At 34.1% G+C, this 27,500-nt stretch overlaps 1 protein-coding gene and 1 long non-coding RNA gene across 2 annotated transcripts in view; one reads left to right on the forward strand and one right to left on the reverse strand.

Annotated features, from left to right (window-relative positions):
- Window positions 1-27,500, reverse strand: part of LOC145946729 (uncharacterized) — a 103,703-nt gene that overhangs the window by 69,861 nt on the left and 6,342 nt on the right. The window lies entirely within an intron of this gene.
- Twz (BTB/POZ domain-containing protein twz) lies at window positions 179-26,200 on the forward strand. Its single transcript, XM_083058612.1, has 5 exons — window positions 179-681; window positions 13,631-13,717; window positions 14,280-14,483; window positions 23,183-23,388; window positions 24,087-26,200. Exons 1-5 carry the CDS (start codon window positions 383-385, stop codon window positions 24,593-24,595), a joined length of 1,305 nt encoding a protein of 434 aa, XP_082914738.1. The 5' UTR covers window positions 179-382; the 3' UTR covers window positions 24,596-26,200.

Here is a 27,500-nt window from a genome sequence, read left to right on the forward strand (position 1 = left end):
TTATAGCAGCGTAGAATACATTTATAAAATATAAAGTATAATTAGCATCGTAGATTAAGCATTTAAAATAAGTTTAAAAGTCAATACTGTGTGACTAAGCTTTTTATATCCATATATAGCAAACGTGTAGAAATGATAAACGTATCGGACATCGCTATATCCTCTTACAAATAGTTGAAGTGCACGAGAAGGGGTTGAAACTAGCGTGTGGCGGTGAGTGCAATGCAGTCCAAGAGAAGAGAATCGTCGCAAGCTCGGGGAGCTTGCCAAAACGCCGCGAGTTCGTGAGACGAAGAGGAGAGCCGATGCAAATTGCCGGCAAGGATAAGAGCGACGAGAACAGCGATAGCTGGCGGTGGTGGGATGATGAAGTGGGGATGAAATGAGGATGGGGGTAGCGGGACCAGCGCGAAGACCGCAACGAAACGGAGAACGCACGCAGTCCAACGAAAGCCGCGGTGGCGCGTGTGCGGCTCGCGTCACTTTTGTCCTCTCTCGGTCGAAGACACGTGAATGCAACCACGTGGTCCAGTGCGTGACACGAGAGCTGGAGCTGTTCGCGAGAAGGTGTTTCGTAGACAGTGACAGGTTTTCGCGACCGCGACGGGACTCCAGGGTTCCCCAATCCGCAGCCGTGGACACGAGAACAACCGTCAACCTGGAGCCCACGTGCCAAAAACGGTGAGTAGAAGACTGTTTACGATTTATAATTACTCAATTGTGTGTGTAAATAATATAGCATTTAATGAGCAGTAGATCTTCGAGTCACAAAGTTTGTGACGTGCGTTTTCAGGCGAATGTATAAACAAATCGGTCGTGAAGCGAAAAAATTTATTTTATAACGAGATCTATCTAATTTTGGATAATTGGTAAATTGCCAAATTATAAAATTGCTTAAGTAAATATTAAATAAATCGATGAGATGTGTTAAAATTCGCAACGTTGCATATGCGGAAATGTCGAGGAGCAAAAGTTGACCGCGGGATTAAAGTAATATACGATTCGCGCAATGATTGCATCGACCAGAGTTATGATTGCTTTATGACATAAACCTTAGACGTGATAATTAAATGTCGAGAATTATTATTGCGAGATCGACAAGGACGTAAGTCTGTTTCGCTCTCTACATCGTCGTACAAGTATACTCCGAGAATATAATTATTGTCGCGCAAAATAAAAAGCTTTATCTCGATTATTCAATCATCTGTATTATGTAGACTCGCTCACTGAGAAAACGTTCACTTATATATTACAAATCTATTCTAATTTTATGCAACATATTTTTACAAAATACATTTTATTTTAATTTATTGCTCCAAGATTTCCGGATAAAAAAAATACATTTGTAGTACCAGCAAGAAAACGTCTAGAAAAAGTTATCTTTCTTGGTGTATAAGATATCTGTAACACACATACAAATATCGCGTGACAAACTGATATTTACGTATGGAAATGGTATACTTTCACGTAGTTAATTATGTCGCTGGTAACTCGCGAGGTGCGGCTAAGTATCATTCTAGTACAGAAAGTTCGGTGTAACGAGAAGATAATTTCAATAATAAAAACAGATTTCCGGATTGAGAATTAAGCATCGATCTAAATAAAATCCTCGGTATCTAAAAGACACACATTTGATTAACTGGTCAGTTAATTTTAATCTGAATTTAATGATTAATGATTTTTTAACGATTTCAAGTTCTTTACAGATTTATCTAGAATCTAGAGGAATTAATAAAATTCAAACTTTATCTAACACATATTTTTGCAAAAATATTATCTTTCTATTATTTTATTTTATAATTTATTATATAATTTATTTCGTTTATAATTTATATTATTTCCCTCATTTTTTTTTAAATACGTATATTACAAGTTGTGCATCATCTTGATTAAAGTTCCGCCAAAAGTTTTTCATATCTTCTAGAACTAGAACTGAGCAGGGATTAATTTTTTACACATTCTTATAATGTCTTTTAGATACCTGTTGCAGTAATTTTCCTTCGCGAGAAAATACTACGACACCGAATAATCACCTACACGCATGTCCGTGGGGCATTTTTATTACGATTGAATTAAAGTTGAGTCGATAGAAAGTCAATCTGATCTCACGACACCGCGGGTAAAGAAAGTTTAATCTATGCCAGACGTGTCCGCGCGCGAGAGGGTGTCGGTGGCTTTAGAAATGCATATGTAGAAACACGACAGGACAATGCAATTGCTCAATTATACGTTGCATTCCTTCGTCATCGAACAATAGTTACGATCAATTATGCATTTCGCGTCGCGAGTAATCACACGTGATGCAAAGAAAAGACTTTAGAGAAGGATGTATAAAATGTTGGCATATAACATTGAATATTCCATGATGAGACGAATCGCGCGATGTAGCCTAATCAAAAATCGAAATAATGGCCTCATCCACAAAATTAACGCGATTAAGTAATATAGAAATTGATAGGTAAGACTATAGAGAAGAAGATTAATTGAAAATTTCTTCCGATATCCATTTTATTCTTTCTTAGACTTTAAAATCTAAAACTTGATAATTTTAATTTTTTATAATAATATATTTCTAAATTATGTTTAATAAGTTATATTCTCTCTTAGAGTTTATGGTACTTTTAAATATCTTTGTATGAGATCTGCAAAATCCGTATTTTGCATTAAGATTCGTAACTGATGGATCGATACTCTTATATTAGTTCATTAAGGTAGCTGAATACTTACAATAATTGATTAAAAATTAGATAAATAAAAAAACTAAAATATACCTAAATAAGGGCATAAATAAAATGACAGAAAATCTGCCTTTAGCAGATACTATATAATATATAATTATATAATTGTGATCGCGCGCGAATTTAATAACGATTAACATGAATATAATTAGTTAGCCGACATGTAAAGACCGTGATGCAATTTTCAATCATAACATGATTAATATCACATGCGCTTTTCCTTGATTCAATCTTTTATTTCCCCCTAGATATCTCAGCTCAGTGATTGCGAATTAATAAGCAGTTGTACTTCACGTTCAGTTTATGATGGAATTTTATAGTACTATTCGGTTAAAGCAATTTTGCGCATTAAATAAACATTAAATAAACTATAAATATAAATAATAACTAAAAACGCAGTTGTGTAATTTAATTACGTAAAAACCTTTATATAATATAGTTAAAAGATGCTTCTGATTGAAACTCATATATGACATTAATAAACGACGGCATCACATTAATTGCGTTAATTGCAGTCGAACGTGATACAAACTCTATCTCTCCGCATGAGAAACGCGCGCACATAGAGAGAGAGAGCTGTAGAAAAAAAAAATATATATATATATAGATTGTAGAAACTTTTCAAAAATTGGTTGCAACGTAATAGTCGACGTACACCTCGAGCTACAAAAAGGAGAGAGTGAGAGAAGGAATGTGCGGAACGCGAGAGAAAACACGCAAGAGAGAGAGAGAAATTGAGAGAGGCGAGAGGCCGGAAGGGGAGGAGGATTGCTAGCATTTCAGAACGGATGTGGGCTCTGTGGAAATTGTGCTGGGATAGGAAAAGGGTGGTTGGAAACTGGCTGGAGGGATGGCCGGGGGCGCAGACGCGCGCTCTGCAGTTGCCGTAATTAGAACCGTGCGCCCCGAGCACATAGCCCAGGGCTGACGAGTCTCCTGCGGACCGAAATTATTCATGAAGCCGCGCCACCCACGGCGAAATTTTCTCGTAAATATTTTGCCTCGTCCGAGATATCGCCCCGAATATACGTGTACGTATGTTTGAGCGACACAAACGCGGATCGTGAACGCGCGCGCGCGTATTCCGATCTATCCCTTTTAGTCCTAACGAAGCTCAAGCAGATCCTCTTGTCATTAGCAAGGAAATGGAAATCGAAAGAAACGAATCATTAATCGGCGACAGAAATCGCGATTTTCACGGCTGTTGCGTTTAATGATCGTAGAAGATTTTAATTATCGTATGTTTAATAAATCTTTTTAATTTTTTTCCTTACTTAGGACATAATAAAGATTATTACGCAGAACGAAAAAAATTGATCAATTTAATTTTTATTTTAAACTTTGAACATGCGCGGCAAACTTTTTTTTTTCACATTGACGTTGTCATTGAAGAGCTAACAATGATTAATTCGATGATTAATCAAAAGAAAGAATAAAATAAAATATGTATAAGCTCTATATAGCATATAATTAATCAATTTTGTGTCAGAACAAAGTCTTCTTTTTATTACTTCTATAGATTAGTAATGATAAATTAAGAATAAAAATATATGTCATAAAATATGCATTAGAAAGAGATGAGGAATTAGCATATTTACAAAATATGTAAATTTTTATATATAAAAAAAAACATTAAAATTCAATATAAACCCTAAATGACCAATCACGCGCATATGCTTATTATTATGTGAAATATGTGAAATTTCTTCGATCACTGATTACATTAAGCATGTAATATATGCGATATATATAGAATGATTCATGTAAATAAAATACACACAGAAATATCCAAAATAATTTACTCTTTCCTGAAAATATGTTATTTATGAATACGGCCTGCAGCGAAAATAAATTTGTATGACGATATGTGTGATTACCTGCCGTAATTAAATTAATTAAAATCCTACTTGGCAATTAAATTATAACGTGCTTGATCTCTGCATTTAATATCATCGCGCTTATTTCTGCTCATATTCTACATTTATAAAGAATTAGATATTAAATTAAATCATATTTTACTAATTATAAAACTCGTTATTTTATATTAATGAATGCATATATATAACTCAATTTAAAAAGCGGACCGCAGTTTATAGATTTACAGCTATTTATTCAACAAATAAAAAAAAATCGATATTCTATTAATCTAAATTACTGAATGTGATGACGCGTGAAAAAGCTATTTTATTTCGACATGCAAAAAAAGAAATTCACATAATTTCTCTTCTAACATTCTAATTCAACATAACTAGGAGTTTTGTTAAATAAAAATCTTAAAAGATTCATAACTAATATTCTTAAAAAGAAAAAGCAGGGAGCACCAATGCGTTTCCGCATCGTGCGATGCATTTCTTAAATCCGTCCACGCTGGGCGCACACCTGGTCGCACCAGAGAATATAATGCATACGTGTTGCAATATAACTTGCATTCGCGGCGCATGAAATTCCTATCTCGGTTGGTCCGCGGCTTATGCACGTTGTCTCGGTCAGAGTTTCCGTCTCGTAGGGTAAGTAGGTGAGTAAGTGGTGGGAATAGGCGAGGATGAAATGGAGCAAGACATGCATTGGCGCGTGTCGGGAGTGCCTCTTTGCCGCTCCGCGGCAACGGAACAGGCCCCGGGTCTGCATTATACACATGTATGTATGCACGGGTCTGCGTATGTGTGAGCAGGTACGTGCCTACATACATATCTCGCATTATCCGTCGTAAGTAACGACGCTTGCAACAGTCGCTCGTAGGTAGGTAGATAGATACATACCTGCCCGGGTATATACGAGCCAGTGCCACCAGGCACACCGAGAGAGCCGCAAAGAGAGATTTACACCGCGACTGGGTAGACCGCGCGTATACACGAGCACGCATATCCTTTGCGTGCCCTATACCCACTCGATGAAATATTATAAAAAGCTCGAGCGAACGTATCCGCGACAGGATAAAAGCACCCGCGGCGCGATACGACGATGCATTTAGACGTCTTGATTCTTATATCGACGTGTAATGAACATACGAGAACTCGCGATCGAAAAAATTAATATCTCGCGTGACAGATATATTCGTTCCTATATTTTTTCAGACACGTCACATGACATAGAAATATTGGAGCAATAAAACTTCGTATGAGTAAACTCGCGAGATGTGTGATAATTATTTTGAACGTTCACCGCGAACATGTTTTACATATTTTTACGAATCGTTGCTGAACAAGTTTGACAAGTTCGCTGAAAATAGGAGATTGAGTACGTGTTGTAAAGAACACAAATCTAAATTTATATACATGGCTCGATTCAAACAGTTATTCTATTCCAGACGGTTGACCGTAATTTTTACGAGTGAACTTTGAAAAAATGCATTGAAATATACATATGTAAACATACAAGAAAAGAGCTAAATATGAAGCGCAATTAGCATTCGGGAAACAGTCGCGTCGCTAACGATCGTTAACGCTTGTGCGGGATAATAAGTGGTCCTACAATTGAAACAAGTATACGCATAATTTTGCGGGTAATGATTCTTTAGTAGCCGAGAACTATTCACGTCTGTCTATCGTTTCTATCCGACAAGTGACGTTCCGGTAATGAAGTGCCAGGTGGTAAATGCGGGAGTAAGGAAAAGGATGCGCGCACGCGAGAACGGCAGAAATGCAACATGCGTTGCAACTGAAAACCTTAACAACGTTCACACAAACGCGTGGCTTCCAGCATGACGACCAGCGTTGCACGAGTAGCATTCGATTGTGATAGCAATTAATGTTATAAAAGCTTTCTCTGGTAGTATATATTCGTTGAATTCGCCGTTCAAACGGCTTTCAACACGTATTAGCGGCGATAATTATACTGAATTTCCGCGAGGCAATTCGCAGTGATCAATAGAACGATATAAAAAAGTACAAAAAATGTTAAGTATAAATAAACATGATTTGGTGAAAAGCACGATGGAACATAATTCGGGATGAAATGTAACGAGACATTTCCTGGGAATTGGGACTGGTCATTGTAATTTGTATAATTACATAAAGTTACCTAAGAAGGTGCTTGTTTTAAATAAATAACCGATATATGTAAGTATCAAAACATATTTGAGCAAGCAATTTTTTTAATTCACAATTTATTAAATATATAAACCATTATAGAAAATATACCCTATATATAAAAATATATAATACTTTATATGTTTAATAAATTGTGAATTTAAAAATGTGATTACGCAAATATTTTTTTGAGATATTAATGTTTAATTCCAAAATATATTTAATTTCGGAAACCATCTTATGCATAAAACTCTGATTCTTTGATATTCGCGTTGATATTTTTCTGATGCACACACGAGTAAAGTCATCAACTTACAAATATCATCTAACTCATTTATCATTTATCAAACTCATAACTATCGTTTCATTCCCCGGATAATCTTTAATTATTCAGTATAATATGTGACTATCCATATAATTAAATACAGATTAGCAGAAAGCATCCCCAAACTTCATTATGTATGTATGTTCACATTAAGAACAATTCAAAATTATTATGCCGTAAGCATTAAATATTAATGCATTAACATATGATTTCAACGTTATTTTATGTACATTATATCATATAATAAATAATTATCAATGTTGGACAAAATATTATAACGCAATATCGCACATAATGAATATTTATCAAATTAATGAGAATGTTTTAATTCATTTATAATAAAAATATCGCAAAATTACGTATACGTAATATGCAACAATAAATATGCTATTTAAGTATCTTTTCTAGAAATTGCACTGCGTATCGAAAGACTAGGCATTGTATTATGAATACAATCTGTATAACGGTGCTTTCATCTTCGAACATTAGGTAACAGAGATGATAGAGCACTACATATATATTTAAACTCGCCGACCTCGCGCGAAGCTGTTAATCGCGGTAAAGGAATGAACCGATCCATCAATCAACTGCGTTGCAGTAGCTTAATGCACTTATCGGGACGATGTTACGAGTCTCGCGAGCAAAGATGTTAACCAATCGAAGAGAGAAAGATGAAGACACAAATTTATTGTTCGATTCGCGGTTTAAATTCTTCAAGAAACGAAAAATATTGCAAGCAATATTATTTATGTATATAAACAAATTCTTAATTTAATTCTTAACTATAAACGACATATATGTACATTATTTCAGAATTTTATAATAATTTTATAATGGAAAATTATATAGGAAATTTTCTCTTTTTTGGATTATTTATTAAGAGTTTGTATAGATTATTAAATAAAAAGTTGAGAATACAAAGGTGAGAATATAATATTTAATAAACGTGACAGAGATTGGTACAAACTCTGTGAAACACTCGCGTAAATAGCAACGAATAAGAACTAAATAAACGTTCCTCTCTCTATCTCTTTCTCTTCGCAGAGAAAATAATATTCTTAAAAAGACATTTACTATAACGCTATGTGTCATTAATGTTTGCCAGAGTTTTCTTTAACAATAAATATTTTAATAGTAAGACAGCGGCTTTTGTATACGAATAACGTTTATGAATTCTCAGACATAAATCTTATATATATGATGTGTGTGTGTATTTATAAATAAAAATATTATATTATTTAAATATGATATAACATATTTGCTAATATCATTCCTCGTAAAATGGCATTCCTAATTAAGGATATTTTTGACACTGTAATTCTTTAGCATTAAAAACATTTCGAGCATTTGAATAATGTTATCCACGAAAAAAAAAGAAAGTGCAATATTTTCTTTCGCATTATTTTGCATCTCTTTTACAATTTGCATTTATCGTGAATCTTAACTATTCATGTCCTCAATATTCAATGGAATGCAACTCCACCCAAATCAATTTCTTCTCCTACATTCATGTTTATGTGAATATAACGTGCATGGTAAATTTCTTTAGAATATAAAATTGTGCACATTTGAGATATGTGTTGATGATACGGAAATATTGGATAAATTGATGTGATTAATCTTAACTGATATCTTGATATCGTGCTGGCACTGATCGGTCTGTTACAGATAATATCAGCACACAATTGCAAATATAATATAAGTATATTATATTATTATTCTCACATATAAACATATTGAAAAAAAACAAGCATGACAACTTTATGTAAAATCTCTCAGAAAACCCATCAGATATCTCTACTAGAGAATAGATTAAAAAGACTCGGATTAAAAAAAAATCTGAAAATTTATTCACAATATTAAATTATTTCGAGAAAACTAATGTATTGACTGGCGCAAAGATTACGTTCTCTAGATTATAACGTTAATAACATTGCGGTTCGCGAGCGCTCGTACAAACTCGCAAATGGCTCTCCATTACAAATATTATTCAGAGAGAGAGCCGATCTGACTGGTCCTCCTAATGAAATCACCGGAGGAAAATCTGTCGGCTGGTCTAAATGAGAGAATTCACATGCGGTATCATTTCATCACTTTGTGATTCCGTCTGATGTCTCTGTTATTTTAGCTTTGTGCCCGCACGAATATAAACATACAAGATTTTCGAAAAGATTGATAGAATAGTTTCAATAATTAAAATTTTTATTATCTGCATAGAGAGAGAAAGAGAACTCAGTATTTTGTTTTGTTAATGTCAACTCGTGTAAATGTGACATTTACCTCAGCATATTAATTTCCTAATCAGATAAGCTATTTGCCACGTAATGAATAAATAAAATAAAATAAATAAATAAAAAATAATTCCTCTCTTTTGCACGTATTCTTTATGTGCAAACATTTATTGATTATATATTTTATTTTCATTTATATATGTAGTTAATCTCTAAAAAAATATACTTATATAAAAAAGCTTATCTCTCCCCCTCTTGCAAATAATCATTCCGCTATTTATGAATTTTAAATATATTAAATTAGAGATCGGATTAATCCTTTCCATATATATTCGTTCAATTATATTATTTGTATAATTTTTTACGTGATGCGAGTTTTTCTATAAAATGGCACGCTATACACAAATTGGCTCGTTTTCACATCTAGTAGCAGACTTTTCCGGTGATACATCGTTGCCCAATGTAACAGAGCGCTTTAAAATTTGCATACGCCGACGTCCCCAGGCCATTAAACGTCCATGTAAAGTTAGTAGTGCCCTTCTTCTACGCACGACATCGTGCACGCGCGCGTTCTTAGCGCGCGTGAGCCGCCTCATCGTATCCTCGGGCTATGATCACCTTAACGCATGTGCGCGAATTTATACGTTTTGCAGCGAGTCGATGGTAGCTCGCTCACGTGTGCGTATCAAAACTGTATCTGAGTAAGAGGCCTCCTCGATAGCCTCGGGTAATAACGCGAATATCATGGTGTCGTTGCGGACGACGTCTTCGCGACTTGCATTTACCTTCCCCGCTATCTCTTACCCTTCTAACTCGACTTCCTTTCTAATTTGACGTTCGAAAGGCGACGACGTTGCATCTTCACGCCTAGCGAAGCGCTTTTCGCCTTTGCGACGTCGGATACGTGCCTATCCGGACAAGCTATTAACTTAAAGCTTGTATTTTTTCACTTTGTATACAGTTGTCATTAAACTAACACGCAGATTCATTAAAGTCTTATGACCTGTCAATGCTGCATAAAATAGACAGTTCATCTTACTCTATTGATTTTTTATTTTAGATATAATTTTTAGAAACGTTACACTGAAATATATTTTAGATTTAATGCTTTTCAATAGTAATCTATGATATCTACTATTTATATAGTGATAATTTTTTAAAGTAAACTTCGATAAAGATTAAGCGTTGCATTTGTGAATAAATAATAAAAGTTTTTCTCCCTTGTTGATTTCGAAACGAATTTCTTAAGAAATTTAATACTTATGATGACATCTTCAACATTTTTAAGAAAAATTAAAAAATCTGAATATCAAGAATCTCTCTCTAAAATATTAGTTGAACGTAAAACTTCCTATGACATAAACTATTCTTTTAGCAGCGATATCACGATTCTAAAATACATATAAAATATTGCGTAAATTTTTCATTATTTATTTTATTAATTATTCACCGAGCACGTAATGTGCATTTTTATTACGTGTCAAATCTGCACGAACGGAGATCCTTATCACAAGCCATAGTATCCGCTTGAGGATTACTCGAATATCGTCGTACGTAAAGCTAATTTATTAACGAAGAAGTCGTATTGGTACACGAGCAATTGTGCTGATAATACACAATAATTATGTATTCTCTTCTCACTTCATCCCGTTGGCGTATGTACGGATGTATGCGTGTAATAAAACTATCTATGTATGAGAGACAATTGGCTCGAGGCATCGCCACGTCACAGTAGATGTTATTGCGGATATTGTTACGACACATTCGCATCCTAGGTTCCATATTCCGGGATTTCTTTTCTAAATTCGCGACGCGCACGGAAGTCCTGATTTAGCGCGTAAAAAGTAGCATGTTCGATTTAATTGAACATGATTTAAATCTTATCAAGAGGGAATAGCTGCCCCCATAGCGTGCCAAGTTATTTAAATTATTTCTATACAAACGTAAATAGTAATTTCTGTGGTATATGTATTGAATTAATATTATCGATTTTACGCATGTAATTATTCATAATATTAATCGTCGAGCGGCCTCAGTACATCGACCGTAATGTACATTCGTATACCAACTAATCGCCCCGAGGCGTCTGAACGACCATGATGATCATCGCTATTGTTGTAGCTGTATCGTTCTTCGGATTCTTCTTTCGTCGGCGCTGCCGGTCATTTCAGCGCTGTATTATGAGCATACCTGCTAACACCGTTTTAACAAGGCTCGAATCGAAGTATCCTATCTATGCCGTGTCGCTCATTAGTGATAAAAAATTGTATCATAATTATTTATTTACTTTTTTCCGCCTTACATCTTTTTAATTTACGTATTACCGATAAAATGATATATAAAATGATATAGAAAAATTTAATGAAGATTTGTAATACAGCAATTTAAAAGAAGAAAATATGTTGTGTAATAAAATAATTAATGATACGATGTTACTTTCTCAGTTTAATCCGACGACGACGACGACGAGTGATTTTTCATCACGCCCACATCTCTGGCATTTGACTTTCAAACGCGGAGAATATTGATTGAAATATGCCGTCAAAACTCATTAATTACGCCGCGATAGTACACCATCGGTGCAACCATTTCGGCGACACGTGTTTTTCCGCGCGACAATGATCGATCTCTCATCGACGTTAAAGATCGCAACAATAATGCGAGTTAATTATGCAAGTATGCGTCTCTCTATACTCGTAAATGCATAGCCCCACATAAATCTCGCGATTAGCCCGCGGCATCAGCGCGGCCGTGATGGCCGTTGTTGCCCTCTCTCTCCTTTCCTTCCCTCTCGTCTACCTCTGCCGCGGCGCCGCGCCGCACCACCTCTCTACTCCTTAACTCGATGTCCGACCTGCGACGTCCGCCGTTCCTTCAGGTAGAGAAGCATCGCCCGGCGACCTCTCGCAGTCAACGCGGCCGAGAAAAGGCGCAGCATCCTGCATCTCCCGCAGCGATGCACTGCAACGGTGCGGACTGATGTGGGCGAGGGTGGGTGGTAGATGGAAGAGAGAGAACCGGTACATTCTCTCTTCCCTTCTTGGTCTCTCGTATGCCCTATCTTTTGACCGCCGCGAATTCTTTGCCGGACGATGCAAAACAAGTGTTGAGGCGACGCTATAAACGCAACTCTTCCTTCTTGCCTTTTTAATTTTATGATTGTCACAAGATCTCGAGATAAAACGCTGCAATTTTTTCATCAATTTCAAAACACATGGACTTTCTAAATTGACTTCTAGACATATTAATTTATATATTAATATGGCACATTTTTAATGTCTTCTTCTTTTATCTATATTTATATTTGGATTTCGATCTGGAGTTTCAGAGACTCTTGAAATATTTGGATAACATACGAATTATTTGCATAAATATAAAATGATAAAAATTTTTTAAATATAATTTTATAATTTTTTGTCGGCTTTCTTTAAGCAAGAAAATTAATACCTTTAGTTGCGTCTAAAAACCACGCATTATGGAAGCTATGAAAAGCAGGCCTCAGGATAATAGCTAATAATAAGCTGGCCTTTCACGAGCACATAGTAATGAAAATTCGAGGGGGTACCTTTAACTCGTGAACCAAACAGACCCTCCCTTTCCGCTGGAAACGCGTTTAAAAGAAAACCCTTGGACGGCCGGTATGCTAACACCCGCCAAATATTGTTTCACCGCTAATTGCCTTATTAATGCATACGAGAATTTCGCGTTAATGTTCCAAGCCCTCAGCCCATTCAACATTGCCGATGTTTGACCAAAAACAATGAGTCGTTAAACTAGTATTATCGTCATCCAAAACCAGCCATGATCGATACGCTAAATCGACACCTACGTTACGTGGATAAAACGCATAAGTGCTGAATACATGAAAAAGATATTGGATTCAATTTTAATGTCAATAATTTATAGTGAACGTTACATAAATGGTTTACTTAATTGGAGAAATAAATAAATATTTTAAATAATTATAAAATTATAAAATAAAAACAATGAAAAATTTAATTAAGACCAAAAAATAAATGCACTTGATAAAATCAATTTTATTGTTGATTGATATATTGCTAAATAAAAAATTAGTTATCTACATTGATAATTGATAAAATATATATTGACATGGGAAAAAAATAATACATAAAAAATGGACATATGTCAAATTACGTTAATCATTGCAAATGAAAGGGCATAAATATAATCGATCTATCTCTTGCTCGTGCATTTTAAATTCAGCTCACTATTTTATATTTACATTAATTTATTTTTTTTATTATTAATGTATATGTATAAATAACGTTTGCGTATTTTTAATTCCAGACGGAAATGTGAGGCCGACGGGAAGGAGGCGAAGGCAGAGTTGACGGCGCAACGCAATATGTTCCCTAGCGCTCAAATTAAAATGAGGTAAATAAGATTTCATTCGAGTGTTTCAATTTAAATGTACGAATCGTCCTAGAATAAAATTTATCTGAGAAAGAGTTATATAATTCGATAAAATTCTCTCTGCAAATATCACTTAATTTTATTAAGTACGTTATAAAATCACATACGTAATGTTCGCGATTTTATAGTTTATCTTTGTTTCTTATTAATATTTTGTATTTAAAATTATGTTTATAACATCGAATGTAACTGTAATTAGAATTAAAATTGTGCAATTTGGAAAAGATTTGATTCATCTAATTTATATTTACAGACAATTGCATTCAGAATGTCAAAGACATGAATGCGATCTCAATAATTTAAATCATAATTTCGATTAATTAATTTACAAATTTAAAATCACTAAGAATTTTTAATAACACAAAACTAAAAATTTTGCAATGGTGAAAAAAATTTTGCAGTGGTCTTCACATTCATTCGTGACATGAAGATCACACGATGTGATACAGGATTTTAAACGACTGTAATTAGCCAAAGCCATATGCACAACTTTATGATCCTTAATATCAAAGGTATTTCTCAGATTGCTGTCGCCAAGCAGTTCGCCGGCCACCTCGCCCACAATGTCGAATTCCTCGTCGCCAACACCACCGACACCGGCGGCCCCGGCTTACAATCAGAAGATGACCGGTATTCCTTGTGTGGCGGCCGCTTCGAGATATACCGCACCGGTCCACATCGATGTCGGCGGCACGATATACACATCCTCCCTCGAGACTTTAACAAAGTAAGTACCTTGTACCGATGTACCTTAATCCTTAATGATACGAGATAGGCCGAGAGAGTCCTGATATCATTTCCGAAATAATTGCGAACGCCTAATTTGCATTGTTAATCTATATTAAACATTAACGATTCGAAAACCGAAGCCCGTAAATAGAATATTTTACGCCATTGATCTTATTTATCAGAACTTTGTATGCTATATATTTAGACAAAGCAAAAAAAAAAAAATATATTACTTTGAGAAAATTTATACATGCTCACGAAAAGACATTATCTCCGATGTAACAAAGGAAAGATAAAACAATGGAAAAGTTTAATAGAAATTTACGTTAAAAACGGGAATGGATCTATCTTTTGTTGGAGATACATCCTTCCGCGAAAGCACGCGAGTGTGACTTTTAAACGGCATGAAGAGATTCTAACGAGTGAGAGAGTAGAGAGAAAGGGAGCGTGATGTCCGGATCGCGGAAACGTGACCATCGACAACGCTCCAGGATGTTCGTACCGAGCAATATCTCTGAGAACATATCGCTCGCAATCAGGCACACCGTTACCGTGCCCGGCAGTGTCCAAAGGCTATTTGCGGTTTGCCCGTGCACTTTATGCATAAAAGAGACGTAACGTGAAAGCATAACTACACTTTGCTTATAGAGAGGCTTTTAATCTCCTCGAAGTATCACCCTGCAGGTATCCTCTTTGCGCGGACGAAAGAAAAAATTCACGAGTATTATATTCTCCACAAAGTCCCAACTGATATATGTATAACTGATATATTATTGCCAGAAATAATATTTCTGGCAATCAATAAATCTAATAATTAAGTATGCAATTAGATGCAGATTAGAATCGTGATATACATATATATAAATATAATTAGATTTATATAATCAATTCAAATACTACTGCTTACAAATTTTTAGTAATTTACTATTACTAAATTATTTTTTTTTATATTATTAAGAATAAATATAAAGAATAAATATATAAATCTAATTATATATATAATATTAATAAATTGCGTGTTTGTATAACACATCAAATTTTTCAAGTCAGTATGATGCACGGCAGTGCGTTTTAACAATTATAAAACATGGTAGCTATATTGCTAAATATCATCGTGATCTTCGTATTTCGAGCGATGCTTGTTACGCGAGCCTAATACGCTATCTTCAACATGGATGAATATCCAGCGCGCTTATAGCAGTGAGGAAAATCAATCCTTTCACAGGAGATCACGAACGCATAACGTCAGACTACAGTATACATAAATGCAGAATCGGTAGACCGATGCATCCGTGAGAAAGCTGATCATAATTGACAGGTGGCCTTATCATTCCCCGGTTGTCTCGTTAACTGAATAGACAAACTCGCTACGCGAAGATATTTCTATCTAGACAGTCTGTAATGAATGAGCGAGAAAATTATAATGGATACTCTCATACTCTCCTTGATATCAATACCTATCGAGCCCTCTTATCAAATGAAGACAAATAAGAAAAGTGAACTATGAAAATAGCAAAAATCGTATATAACTTGTCTTGAAAATATATAGATCAAAGTTGAGAAATAAAATTCGATTAAATCAATAATAATACGAAATAAAAATTATTAAGAGATATCATTATATGATACGACACATATTTTATTATTAAAAAAATGTTTTTCTTACGCGTTCCTATATTTTATCAAACAGCTTAGCAAATGGATTTTGCATTAAAATGTGCCATGAAAAATTAAATTAGAAAAAGAGGAATGTTAAAACAAAAAATAAATAATATAGATTCTGAAAAGCTATGATAAATATATGCAAGTTACTTTTGTATCCACAATCAGCGGTTGTCGATGACAGATATTACTTATTAGCACATTAGCTCTGCAAGTTATTGGAGATCGGTGCGCAACGAAACTAAGCTAAAACTAATGACAGCACAAGGCAAATTTACACGCGATGCACGGATTATCGTTAGTTGAGTTAGTGGAGCGCAGGTCCGTTTTCTATGAACCGTTACAGCGTGCATCGCGAGCATAGCCGTGATTTAATCTATAGAAATGTCGACAGGATAAGTGTCGCCGACGTGTCGAGCATGAGCGCAAAATGAATATCACGTGGAATTACGAGATACTGTCATCTCTATCGCATCACGCTTGAGTTGCACCGTCCTCCCTCATTACACGATATGACCTTATTGCTTTGTCGAATGTATCGATTGCATCGTGCGTCGCAAACGCGCAAAAATTTTACAACTAGAGCCATATTGAATGAAAACAATAGTTGTCATTGGACAATGCATCTTTCTATAAAAAATACATAAATCAAAATCAATTTTAAAAAATGTATTTCTATCACGAAATCATATATCTTTTTGCTCCAAAGTTTAGTTTAAAAATGTTTTCATTTTTTTTCTACTTATTCGAGATTAAATTTAAGTTCTATAACTCACGTTCGTGAGTTTTATTATTGTGTTCTCTCACGTAAATCACAAAAATATGTAAAATGACGGCACATGCTCTGTCATTGCTTTGTATCGGATAATGATATATTATCAGAGCATATTACAGAAGTAATATTAAAGACTACCATTCGACAAAGTAGATTTGCAATGTGTTATTTCACCTGCATGATCATTGTGTCATATTGCTTATCCATTAGCATGGATTTAATTATTTCGTAATGGAATAAGCGCGTCAATTAGATAATTTTCCCTCGCATTAAAATGATATTAAAATCGTGCCAAGAGAGAGAGAATATTCTATATATTTCACATGCTGCAGCGTTGCAACTCGTGCAATTGACTTATAGCGGCTAAATCATCGCAATCGCCTAACGGCAATGACGCAGTTTGTACTTAAAATAATCATTTCTAGCATCGAGGCTTGTGCTGATATTTATGTACGCCAACTAACGTATCGGTTAACGACGCTCTAGAAACATGTGACAAGAAGATAACAATAATAAGTACGATACGAAACAATCGCCGGAAGAGATATTCTCGAGCTAAAGCAACAGTACATGTTGAGGAAAACACGCAATGATTGAATATATGCAATAAATATATGCATCGTTAATATATAAAATAAAGAAAAATAACAAAACTAATTTTTTATAAAAGCAATATAAATGATAAGGTATTAAATCTGCAATTTATTAATTTGAAATTTTGTAAACACTTGTATAGCTTTGAGAAAAGTATGTACGATTTGGTCCATACTTTTCTCAAAGCTATACAAGTGTTTTCAAAATTTCAAATTAATAAATTGCAGATTTAATACCTTATTATTCATATTGCTTTTATAAAAAATTAGTTTTGTTATTTTTCTTTATCCATTCAAAAGTGTACATGTTCTAACTTTTGTATTTTCTTAAATAAAAATTTTTACTTTTGTGAGAGATATTATAAATAAAGATATTTGTTTTTTAAATATTGTATCCTGACTATTGTTAATAGAAAAATGCTACATAATTAAAGAATAAAATATTGGTTAGGTATAATATATGTATATCGAGAAGGCGCGAGTGTTTAAAACTGCGGCGTGTTAATTATTCGCGATTAAATATTTATGATTGATTTGCATTAATTAAACGTGAGGGATAGAACAGTGCGAATAGTTTCTATTAGACCGCGCATATTTAGGTGCTTTGTTTGTACTGTACGACGTTATAGATGAAGCAAACAGGTCAATATAATGCGTATGGATCATAAATTCATACCTATGATTAATTTAGTTCAATCATCGGTGTATAATCGGCAATTTCAAAATAACGCTAAACGTTTATTATCCCGTAACAACCAACCGACCTAACGCGATATTAATTAGCAAAATACGATATAACCCGCAGCTCTCTCCGATTTATACGTCAAAAACATAATACTCATTTAATATAGCTCGCTTACGAATGTTTTCGTGACAAAAAAGCGAAAGTTTTTACACTGTATTATACACTTGATACAATGTGATAATACAATTGATGTTATTGATTGAATTTTTAATATAATTACATTGTGTTCTAATATTTTTAAGCTATTATTTTTCCAATCTTAATCAGTCTAATTAATGATTTCAATTAAATTATCTTAGCGAAATAAATTAATTATTTGTTTAACACATGAAATTAATATTAATTACCAATTTATAATTAATATTAAATAAGACGAGGTAGAATATTTACGATTTCTTGTAATCTTTTTATATAGATTATAATATCGTGAAAATTTTGCTATAACATGGAGACATGTCATGTTATTATCGATATATATAGGGATTTACGATTTGTGAATAAAGTATTTCTAGAATTACAATCAATAATATATTCGATAATTGATTTTGCATATCATTATGTGCAATTCTTAGTTTGCAATGTCATTAATAATATCGATCGAAGATAGATGACCGCAAAATTCCACCTTGCTTTACAGAAGATTAATCGTTCTGTATCGACATTTTCTACCAAGCGTTTACAGAAATGACGTAATAGTCGATCATTAGTCCACGCTTCCGGTATCACATAATCCCTAAAACATCGTCGATCATCCTGCCGGTTGAGGAGGCCGCATAAGGCCTCGAGGGTATCCTATGGTGAAGTACTAAGTCGTCATTTCCGCACCCTCTAGTCCGACACGTGCAATTTAGCGGGATCTAACGGAATGTCTTGGCGGACGTGTCTCGTTCTCGAGCTCACACGTATGTCCTGCATGTACAACGGCCACACACGATTGCATTCACCTTAAATATTTACTCTCGTGCATGAGGTGCGACGTAAAACGATATATAAATGTTTTTATCGAGCAAAAATCTTTTTTATTCGCCAAAAATAACTGATTAGACGCGTAAAAGAGAATTAAAAATATAATAAAGGTTTTTTTATTTATAGTACTTTCTTAATTGATTAAATATTTTCACAAATATAAAAATAAAAATTTTTTTGTATAATTCTAGAAATACTTTATTCACAAATCATAAATCGCTTTATATAAATGTCGATGTCGATAATAACATGACATGTCTCCATGTTATAGCAAAATTTTCACAATTACAACAATATTATAATCTACATAAAAAAATTACAAGAAATCGTAAATATTCTACCCCGTCTTATATTTAATATTAATTATAAATTGACAATTAACATTAATTCATGTGTTAAACAAATAATTAAATTATTTCGCTGAGATAATTTAATTGAAATAATTAATTAAATTAAAAAAATATTAGCAATGTAATTATATATATTAAAAATCAATAACATCAATTGTATTATCACATTGTATCAAGTGTATAATACGGTGTAAAAATTTTCGCTTTCTTGTCACGAAAACATTCGTTACTCTGTTAAAGTCTGAAATAAAATCTATATCTATCACTTATGAGCAGGCTGTTCTGGAGTTGACAGTTTCCTACTTTTTGCTACAGGTTTTGTATATTAATTTACCATTATTATAAATAAACGTTTATAATAAAATTTTACTTATTTTCAAGGAAATGTCAATCTAAAATTTAAATCAAGAAATTTGTGATAGAGAATGTACGCAACTTTGGATACATCCTATATATAAAGCAGAGCGGAATCTGAGTGATGTGAGCCGATCGTTTAGCGTTTTCCCATAGCGAACGGATCTGACCCGGGATCGAAACCTCGGTTGGTCGATGAGCTCAAGAAATCGCCGCGGGTAATCACGGTACTCGTTCTCCGCCCCTGGTACCGTTTCCTCCCCTTGTATCACCTCTCTTTGGTTGCTTCGACCTCCACAAACATAGCTGGCCCTTGGCCTAGCGCGTCTCCTTCACGCTTCTCGAGACGTGATGGTATCACTTTCGCACTTTCTCTCTTATTTTCTGTTTCTTAACGCGGATTACGTAAGAATTGAAAATCATAAACATAAAGAATTGGAAAATAATTGATCTTAAAATAAAAAAAAATTAAATTTTAATTTTTTATTTTAAATTTTTAAGTTTTTTGAAAAATTTATTATTGTGTATTAAATGCATTAATTAAATTGATGAAAGAAGTTCATTGGTTATGCCCTGGATGAAAAAAAATTATTAAAAAGAGAAAGAAACACGATATCCATTTAAATAGAAAGTATACCATTTTCACGTCTTCACTGGTCGAAATTACAGTGTGAATTTTAACATACCCGCGGCAATCGCGACGAAGAAAGGGAACGAGTTTGTACGTTGAGGAAGAGTGAAGTTTCCCTTACAATAACTCGTTTCGATATTCCATGGAAAATTAACTATACCGTATAAAATTTCGCGCACGCTTTGAGGTAAAATCCAGCGATTTTCATTTCCCCATCCTGACAACGTTGCGATTCTCTCTCTCTCTATCCTTTTGGACCAAGGTAGGTAGGTATCCAGTGGGAAGTCGATAGAAAGCGAGATCGGAAGAGAGAAAAAGAGAGAAGAAGAAAGAGATTCGCAAAGGATGAAAAAGGAAAAGGAAGAAGGAAAAAGAGAGAAAGAGAGAGAAAGAAAGAAGGAGGAAAAGAGAGAGCCAATCTATATCTGTATATGTATATACACCTTCGTATCTACCCCGCGGTATCTTCTCTTCTCTCTTCCTCGCTAAAGTCAGATCGCCCACAGGCTCCACGAGCCCGACGTTATTATATGTTATCGCCGTGGAAGGTATGGGAACCGGCCTGAGGGAGCACCGAGTACCTATACCTCGGTATTTCCCCCTTGTGCCATAACGCACCGACGAGATCGAGGAGAGGAGAAGAACCAACTCTCCCTCTCGCGTCCCTCTACAGTCCTCAGAGTCACCCGCGTATCTCCTATCCATTCTCTTCCCCACGTTCGCCCTTTCTTTTCTTTTATCCCGTCCTTTTCCCAGAGTATTCGTCTATTATATGCTAAATTACGATAACCTTCGGCTATGCACGCAGGGCACGGCACTGTCCATGAATACACGCGGAGCAAACGCGTGCATGAAGCTGATTGACACGGATTTCACGAGGGCAATTCGTTTCAATGTTCTCGAAATTGTAACATTATTAATTCTCTTCGTTATATATAGCATAAAATTGAGCAAACCATAAATTTTCAAACGACATTAGCTTTACATTAAAGTTTTAATCTTTTATATATATAATCAATTAATTAATTTTGATTAATACTTGAAATTAATTAATTTCAAGTATATCACCGTTGAAATAAGAAATCTATCAATCTTTGTAGTGCACGCAAATAATGCATGTAAAAAAGTACAATCGAAAGTATACAATTTAGCAAATTGAAATAATTTGCACATATTTGATATAAAATCAATTAATCATTAATTGTCAGGCTGATAGAAAAAAAATCTGACAAACTAGGATACATTTTAACAAATTGCAAATGAATGAATGAGAGATCTGGTGAACATTTTTTTTGTACTAGTTCTAATGTGTTTTTTTATAATATGATTGATGATAAATGATAAAATATTCTCAGATAATTTTTAAAATTTATTTATCTTTTTATGCGAATAAATAAGAATTGTAATTTTCTTGTTCATTTCCTTGCTTTAATTTATAGCGATATTAAGCGCGTAACGAAACATCTCATTATTCTCCAGATAGTATTCTGAAATACGGCAGCTATCTCAACGGTAGCGCGTTGAGATATGTAATAAGATTAGTCGCAACCTACTTTGAACGATGTTGTGTTCGCAAACGTGTGCTGTGAAACGTGCTTGAAAATGTCACGGGCACTTTCTAAAGAAGCCGGAAAAGGTGACACGTACGATGCAATGGACCTACGCGTGCATCTGCATATCTATTAAAGCGCAATTCATGCGCATGTTCTTATCCTAAGCCTTTGCGAAAGCAGTCTGTTTTGTTACATCCTCATTCGCGTTTTATATACAATTTTATATACATCTCTTTTCTATTTCGTTATTTTCTCTTCTAACATAATAGACAATTCTTTTTTTAATTAAATTGAATATAGAATTCTTTCAGTAAATAATTTTAACTAATGGATTTTATTAATAATTTAATTTCATTTTGACCGAGGAAATATGATTTCTATCATCGTCTTTCTTTTTTTTATCTACACAGATAATTCTCTATACAGATACAGATATTTTTATTTCAAAGTTCTAAATATTTATTTATTAATTTCTGTATAATTGATGTTTTATATATATGGAAAAACATATTGTATATTATAAATAAATTATTTCTAGCATACTGAAAGTTCTGTATCTAAGATGACATTATCATGATACGCTTTACTCGATTCTTTGTAATAATTATAACATTGCAGTGTATAGTTAAATTTAACCAAGCAACGCGCGCGCACTGAGTTGGAATTTATTCAATGAACAGCTGCTTGTACTGAACCATTATTTGAAACTACAAGCTACCTGAAGCGATTTGGGCAGGTGACTAAAGTATCAGCACCTGCCAACGCTCAGTAACTGTTGCTCGATAACGCTTCTCAATAACGAATTCTCACGTCATTACATTGAATATATGAAGAGTAAATCTCTACAACATCAAATTCTCTTGACTTTGAACATTGATACAATATTTCATCTTCATAAATAATATATGATATATTATGATAATATATTAATCTATTTTGAAGTTAAATTTGCATAAATCTATAAGACTTTTTCGAGCACATTTCAAGCTAACAAATCGATGTTCATAGGCTATAAAAATTGCTTTTATATGTGATAATTTTATTTTTAAAAATATAATTTTTTTTTAGGTATCCAGAATCTAGATTAGCAAAATTGTTTAATGGCAGCATCCCTATCGTTCTGGATTCGCTAAAACAACATTACTTCATTGATAGAGACGGCGGCATGTTTCGGCACATACTCAATTTTATGCGAAATTCTCGGCTATTGATACCCGACAACTTTGCCGATCTCGATTTGCTGTTAGAAGAAGCACGATACTTCGATATTGCACGTAAGTTATTATTCAATTAGTTCTCTTTTCATTGTTTTAGCTTTAATCACTTGTATGATACTTAAACAATTTTTTAATACAGATTTGCCTCTCTTTAAAACTATGTTGTGTTAGAATAGCACATTATGATTCTGATTTGTGTACATATCGTATGAAAAAAAAATCTCAATCATAAAATATTAAAGAATTACGTGGCGGATTGAGAGATTACCCGAGAAAGTTAATATATAAATCGCAATATCACATAGCAATATATCATTTCTCATTTTCTCGACCGACTTCCAATCGCGCAATGCATACCTCTCTGTAATAGAATAGCAATAACAAACTCAGAAGTAGTTGTTTACTGAATTACAGGAGTAATACAGAACTTTGAGTGCTATAAAAAGATAGAAATATGGCAATGAAAATAAGGAAATTGTTCCCTCGGGACAGCATAATCAGTATGCACACTTTATTTCAATAAAAATCTGGCTTTACGTAGAAAATTTTCCAAAGCACTTTCGTAATTTATCAAATATATTTACGTCCGAGAAATAAAATGTGCAATATTATTAAAAGGAGAAACATTACAAAAACTTCAAAGGAGTTAATTGTATCGCAAACTAATATCCTTATATACGCTCAGAAAAAATCAATTAAATAACGATCCGCTCGTAAGATCATCCTTCTTGAACGTAAACGTATCTCTCTTTCAGCGATGTGCAGGCAATTGGAACAGATGAAGAAGGAACGCATAAAAAACGGCTCGACAACGATGATGACAATGTCTTCGCCGAGTCCGCCGCCTTCCGGTCAGTTCGGTTCCGGTCGCGGCACCACAGCTTGCACCACCGCGCCTTGCAACCGCGATCCCGAGAAGATGCGCGGTAACGATGCCAATTGCAGCTACGAGTGCGTGGCATTGCACGTGAGTCCGGATCTGGGCGAGCGGGTGATGCTCTCGGGCGGTCGGGCGCTCCTGGACGAGGTGTTCCCGGAGACGACGCAGGCGGTGATCGACGCACGATCCGGCGTCGCCTGGCACCAGCAGGACGCCCGCCACGTAATCAGGTTTCCGCTCAACGGTTATTGCAAGCTCAACTCGGTCCAGGCGATTACCAGACTGCTGAACGCCGGCTTCCGGGTGGTCGCGAGCAACGGCGGCGGCGTCGAGGGCCAGCAGTTTTCCGAGTACCTGTTCGTCAGGCAATCCGTCAACACCTGACGGAGTACGGCGCATCAGCGCAAAACGATCTCCAGGTCGATCCGTTGCCTGCAGCGCGATTACGATCCGGAATGACTGCAACTGTCTCCAGGAGAATCTCTCAAGACTGTGTCGCGGATAATATGATTATTCTGACAAAATACACGAAGCATCTTCGAATAGAAGGCTGACAGTCGCAACCGCAGTTTGATGCCAATATACGAAAGTGTTTGAAAGGTATATTGAAGTTTCTCAACACTTACGCCAAATATCCTGGACAATAAGGAAATGTGCGCAGATAAGTTTTACGATTTTTTTTTTTACGTCGATTAACATTCATTTCGTAAACTAGCTTTATCAAACAGCGATGATCTCGTTTACATGCGCATGTAAATTAAAAGAATGGTTTGTATATTATTTTTGACATTATAATTCGAGATGAATGACACTAAGAATAATTAATCGATGATTTTAATCAATAAAATCATTGCGATCACGCAAATAAAATCTGTTACAATTTAATTGTATTAATAAATTTGTAACATATAAATTTAATTTATATAAAATTAAAAATTAAAGAAATAGATTAGTAAATCTGAATTATAGTAATATATCTGACAATGAGAAAGATTGAGATCAATGCTGTTATTTTGAAACAAATTCAATATTTATCTGCAGTTGCGACGATTACAAGGCGTTACAATAGCTATTCAATAAGCTAGATGTGATTTAGATAGATCGTTGTTGATCGAGATAGAAATTATATAAATTTTTGCATATATGTTTAAAAATAAATAATAATTAAGTAGACATTATTTGATTCGATATATTTTCCGATAATAACGATCACATCTAAAAAGCAATGACCAAACAGGAAGAGCCTAATAATGGCAACGATGTATCGTGTGATTCACAGCAAAGAGCCTAAGCTACATAATATATTAATCGTATATACGCTATTCCATGTTCTTTTTTTCATTATGTAAAAAATGCACGTTATTTCATTGAAATGAAAAAGACATAGCCATAATACAGTTTGAAAAAGTGAATCAACATTATGTCATATACATTGTGTCCTTTGCACGCTTTTAACGATATTTAGGAATGAAACGCGTAATTGTAAACATCATCGTTTCATTCCTCGTGTTACGATCTGCGACTTGCGTTTGAGAATATCAGATGCGCCGATTTTTAACATTGTTATTATTTAATAAAGTGTATCTATATGTATTTAAATGCCATATTGATTATTGTAAATATCGCGAATAAACATGTATATATACATATATAGATATAAGTATACTTATATGTATAAGTATGAATATAATACATATTCCACTTGAAATTCATTATTCATACTTTAAAAAGAAGTCAATAACGAAACAACACACATTGTGTATCGCATAAAAATCAGCTAAATTAAGTTTTCAAGATAATCTAATATAATTTAATAAATGAAAAAGAGAGCGGCAAAAAAAGATATCAAATCCTTCCGAAATATAAGCCTCGAGAAGAAATTACATATTCTTTTTTGACATTTTGATGAAGAATTAAGAAACGCGAACTATATAATTGCTAAGAAACTTTCTTATATATAATTAATCTAATAAAATGTTTATTTTACATTTCAGGAAAGTACAACGATTTTATTGTTTCATCGATCTCCTACAACATTTAGAAGAGATTAGTGAAATATACATATATTATTTTCATTTTGTATACAACATATAATACCGCGCGAGTTGTAATATAATTATCACTATCTCTCTAAGGGAAAAATAGCAGTATTGTTAACGGGAAGTAATTTAAATTTTTCTCTAGAAAATAAAGAGACAATAATTTTGCTATTCGAGAAACAAGTAAAAGTATAGGCCGCGAAATTATTGTCACTCGCAATCAATTCTCGATTGCTATGGACGTTGCGTCGCGCCCGAAGCAAAAGAATTTTGCTCCATACAATAAAATTATTAGTCAAACAAAATCGCTGGCATAACATGGAGATCAGAGAAATTTATTACAAGACAGAGAGTAAGATTCTTTCAATTCTTTACTTCATTATCCTTTTTAGTTCAATTATTCTTTGCATAATCCTGTGCAAGAAATTTTTCTATTGTCCAACAAAGCAATGAAATCACTTGAAATATCGATGCATAAATGTAAATTATTTAATACATCAATAACTTTGATCAGGATGCAACAAAAAAGCTACTCTGAAAAATAGATACTAAAAACTTATATAATAAAAAAAAAGAATCACTCGTAAAGAATTGCAATTCTCTCTTTAAAATTAAAAATTAATTTTACATTGGCGAAGTACAGCTGATACAAGAATGACCAAGATATTTTTATTAATGTAAATGATTTTTTACGGATTTATCTTTGTATAATTATCAAATATATATATTATCAAGAGATTGATGATAATATATATATTTGATAATTATACAATATAAAATATAATACTATAGATGCTAATATTATTTAATCAATATTCCAATTAATTGCATTATTATTTTATATTTAAAAATGAATATGTGCAGAGAGAAAGATCAGATGTACAAAAAAAAGTCTCAACTGATGATGATTGTGCAAGGACGAGAAACGCACACGCGAGAAGCGAAGTAAGAGAGCTCATTGGGACTGCGTTCATCACGTAACCGCGGGAATAAGGGATAAAGCGTACAAACGTCGTGCCCTTGGGCCCCGTTTCCATGGTTACTGTGAACTCAATATCCACGTCACCCGAGGGTTTCACAGCCCGGGGCTGTCATCCCTCGAATCCATCCGGCGGAACGCTCTTCCCTCTCTCTCTCTCTCTCCCTCCCTCTCTCTTATACTCTCTCACCCTTTCGCTCTTCCCCTGCCGTTTCGCGCTTCGTCTTCCTTTCTCTCTGTCCTCTCCACGTCGAGCTGATTATATTCCATT

The sequence above is a fragment of the Prenolepis imparis genome, unplaced genomic scaffold, assembly GCF_030444845.1.
Source record: "Prenolepis imparis isolate NDT839.2.m4 unplaced genomic scaffold, iyPreImpa1.0 SCAF_2, whole genome shotgun sequence".
Classification (NCBI taxonomy): domain Eukaryota; kingdom Metazoa; phylum Arthropoda; class Insecta; order Hymenoptera; family Formicidae; genus Prenolepis; species Prenolepis imparis.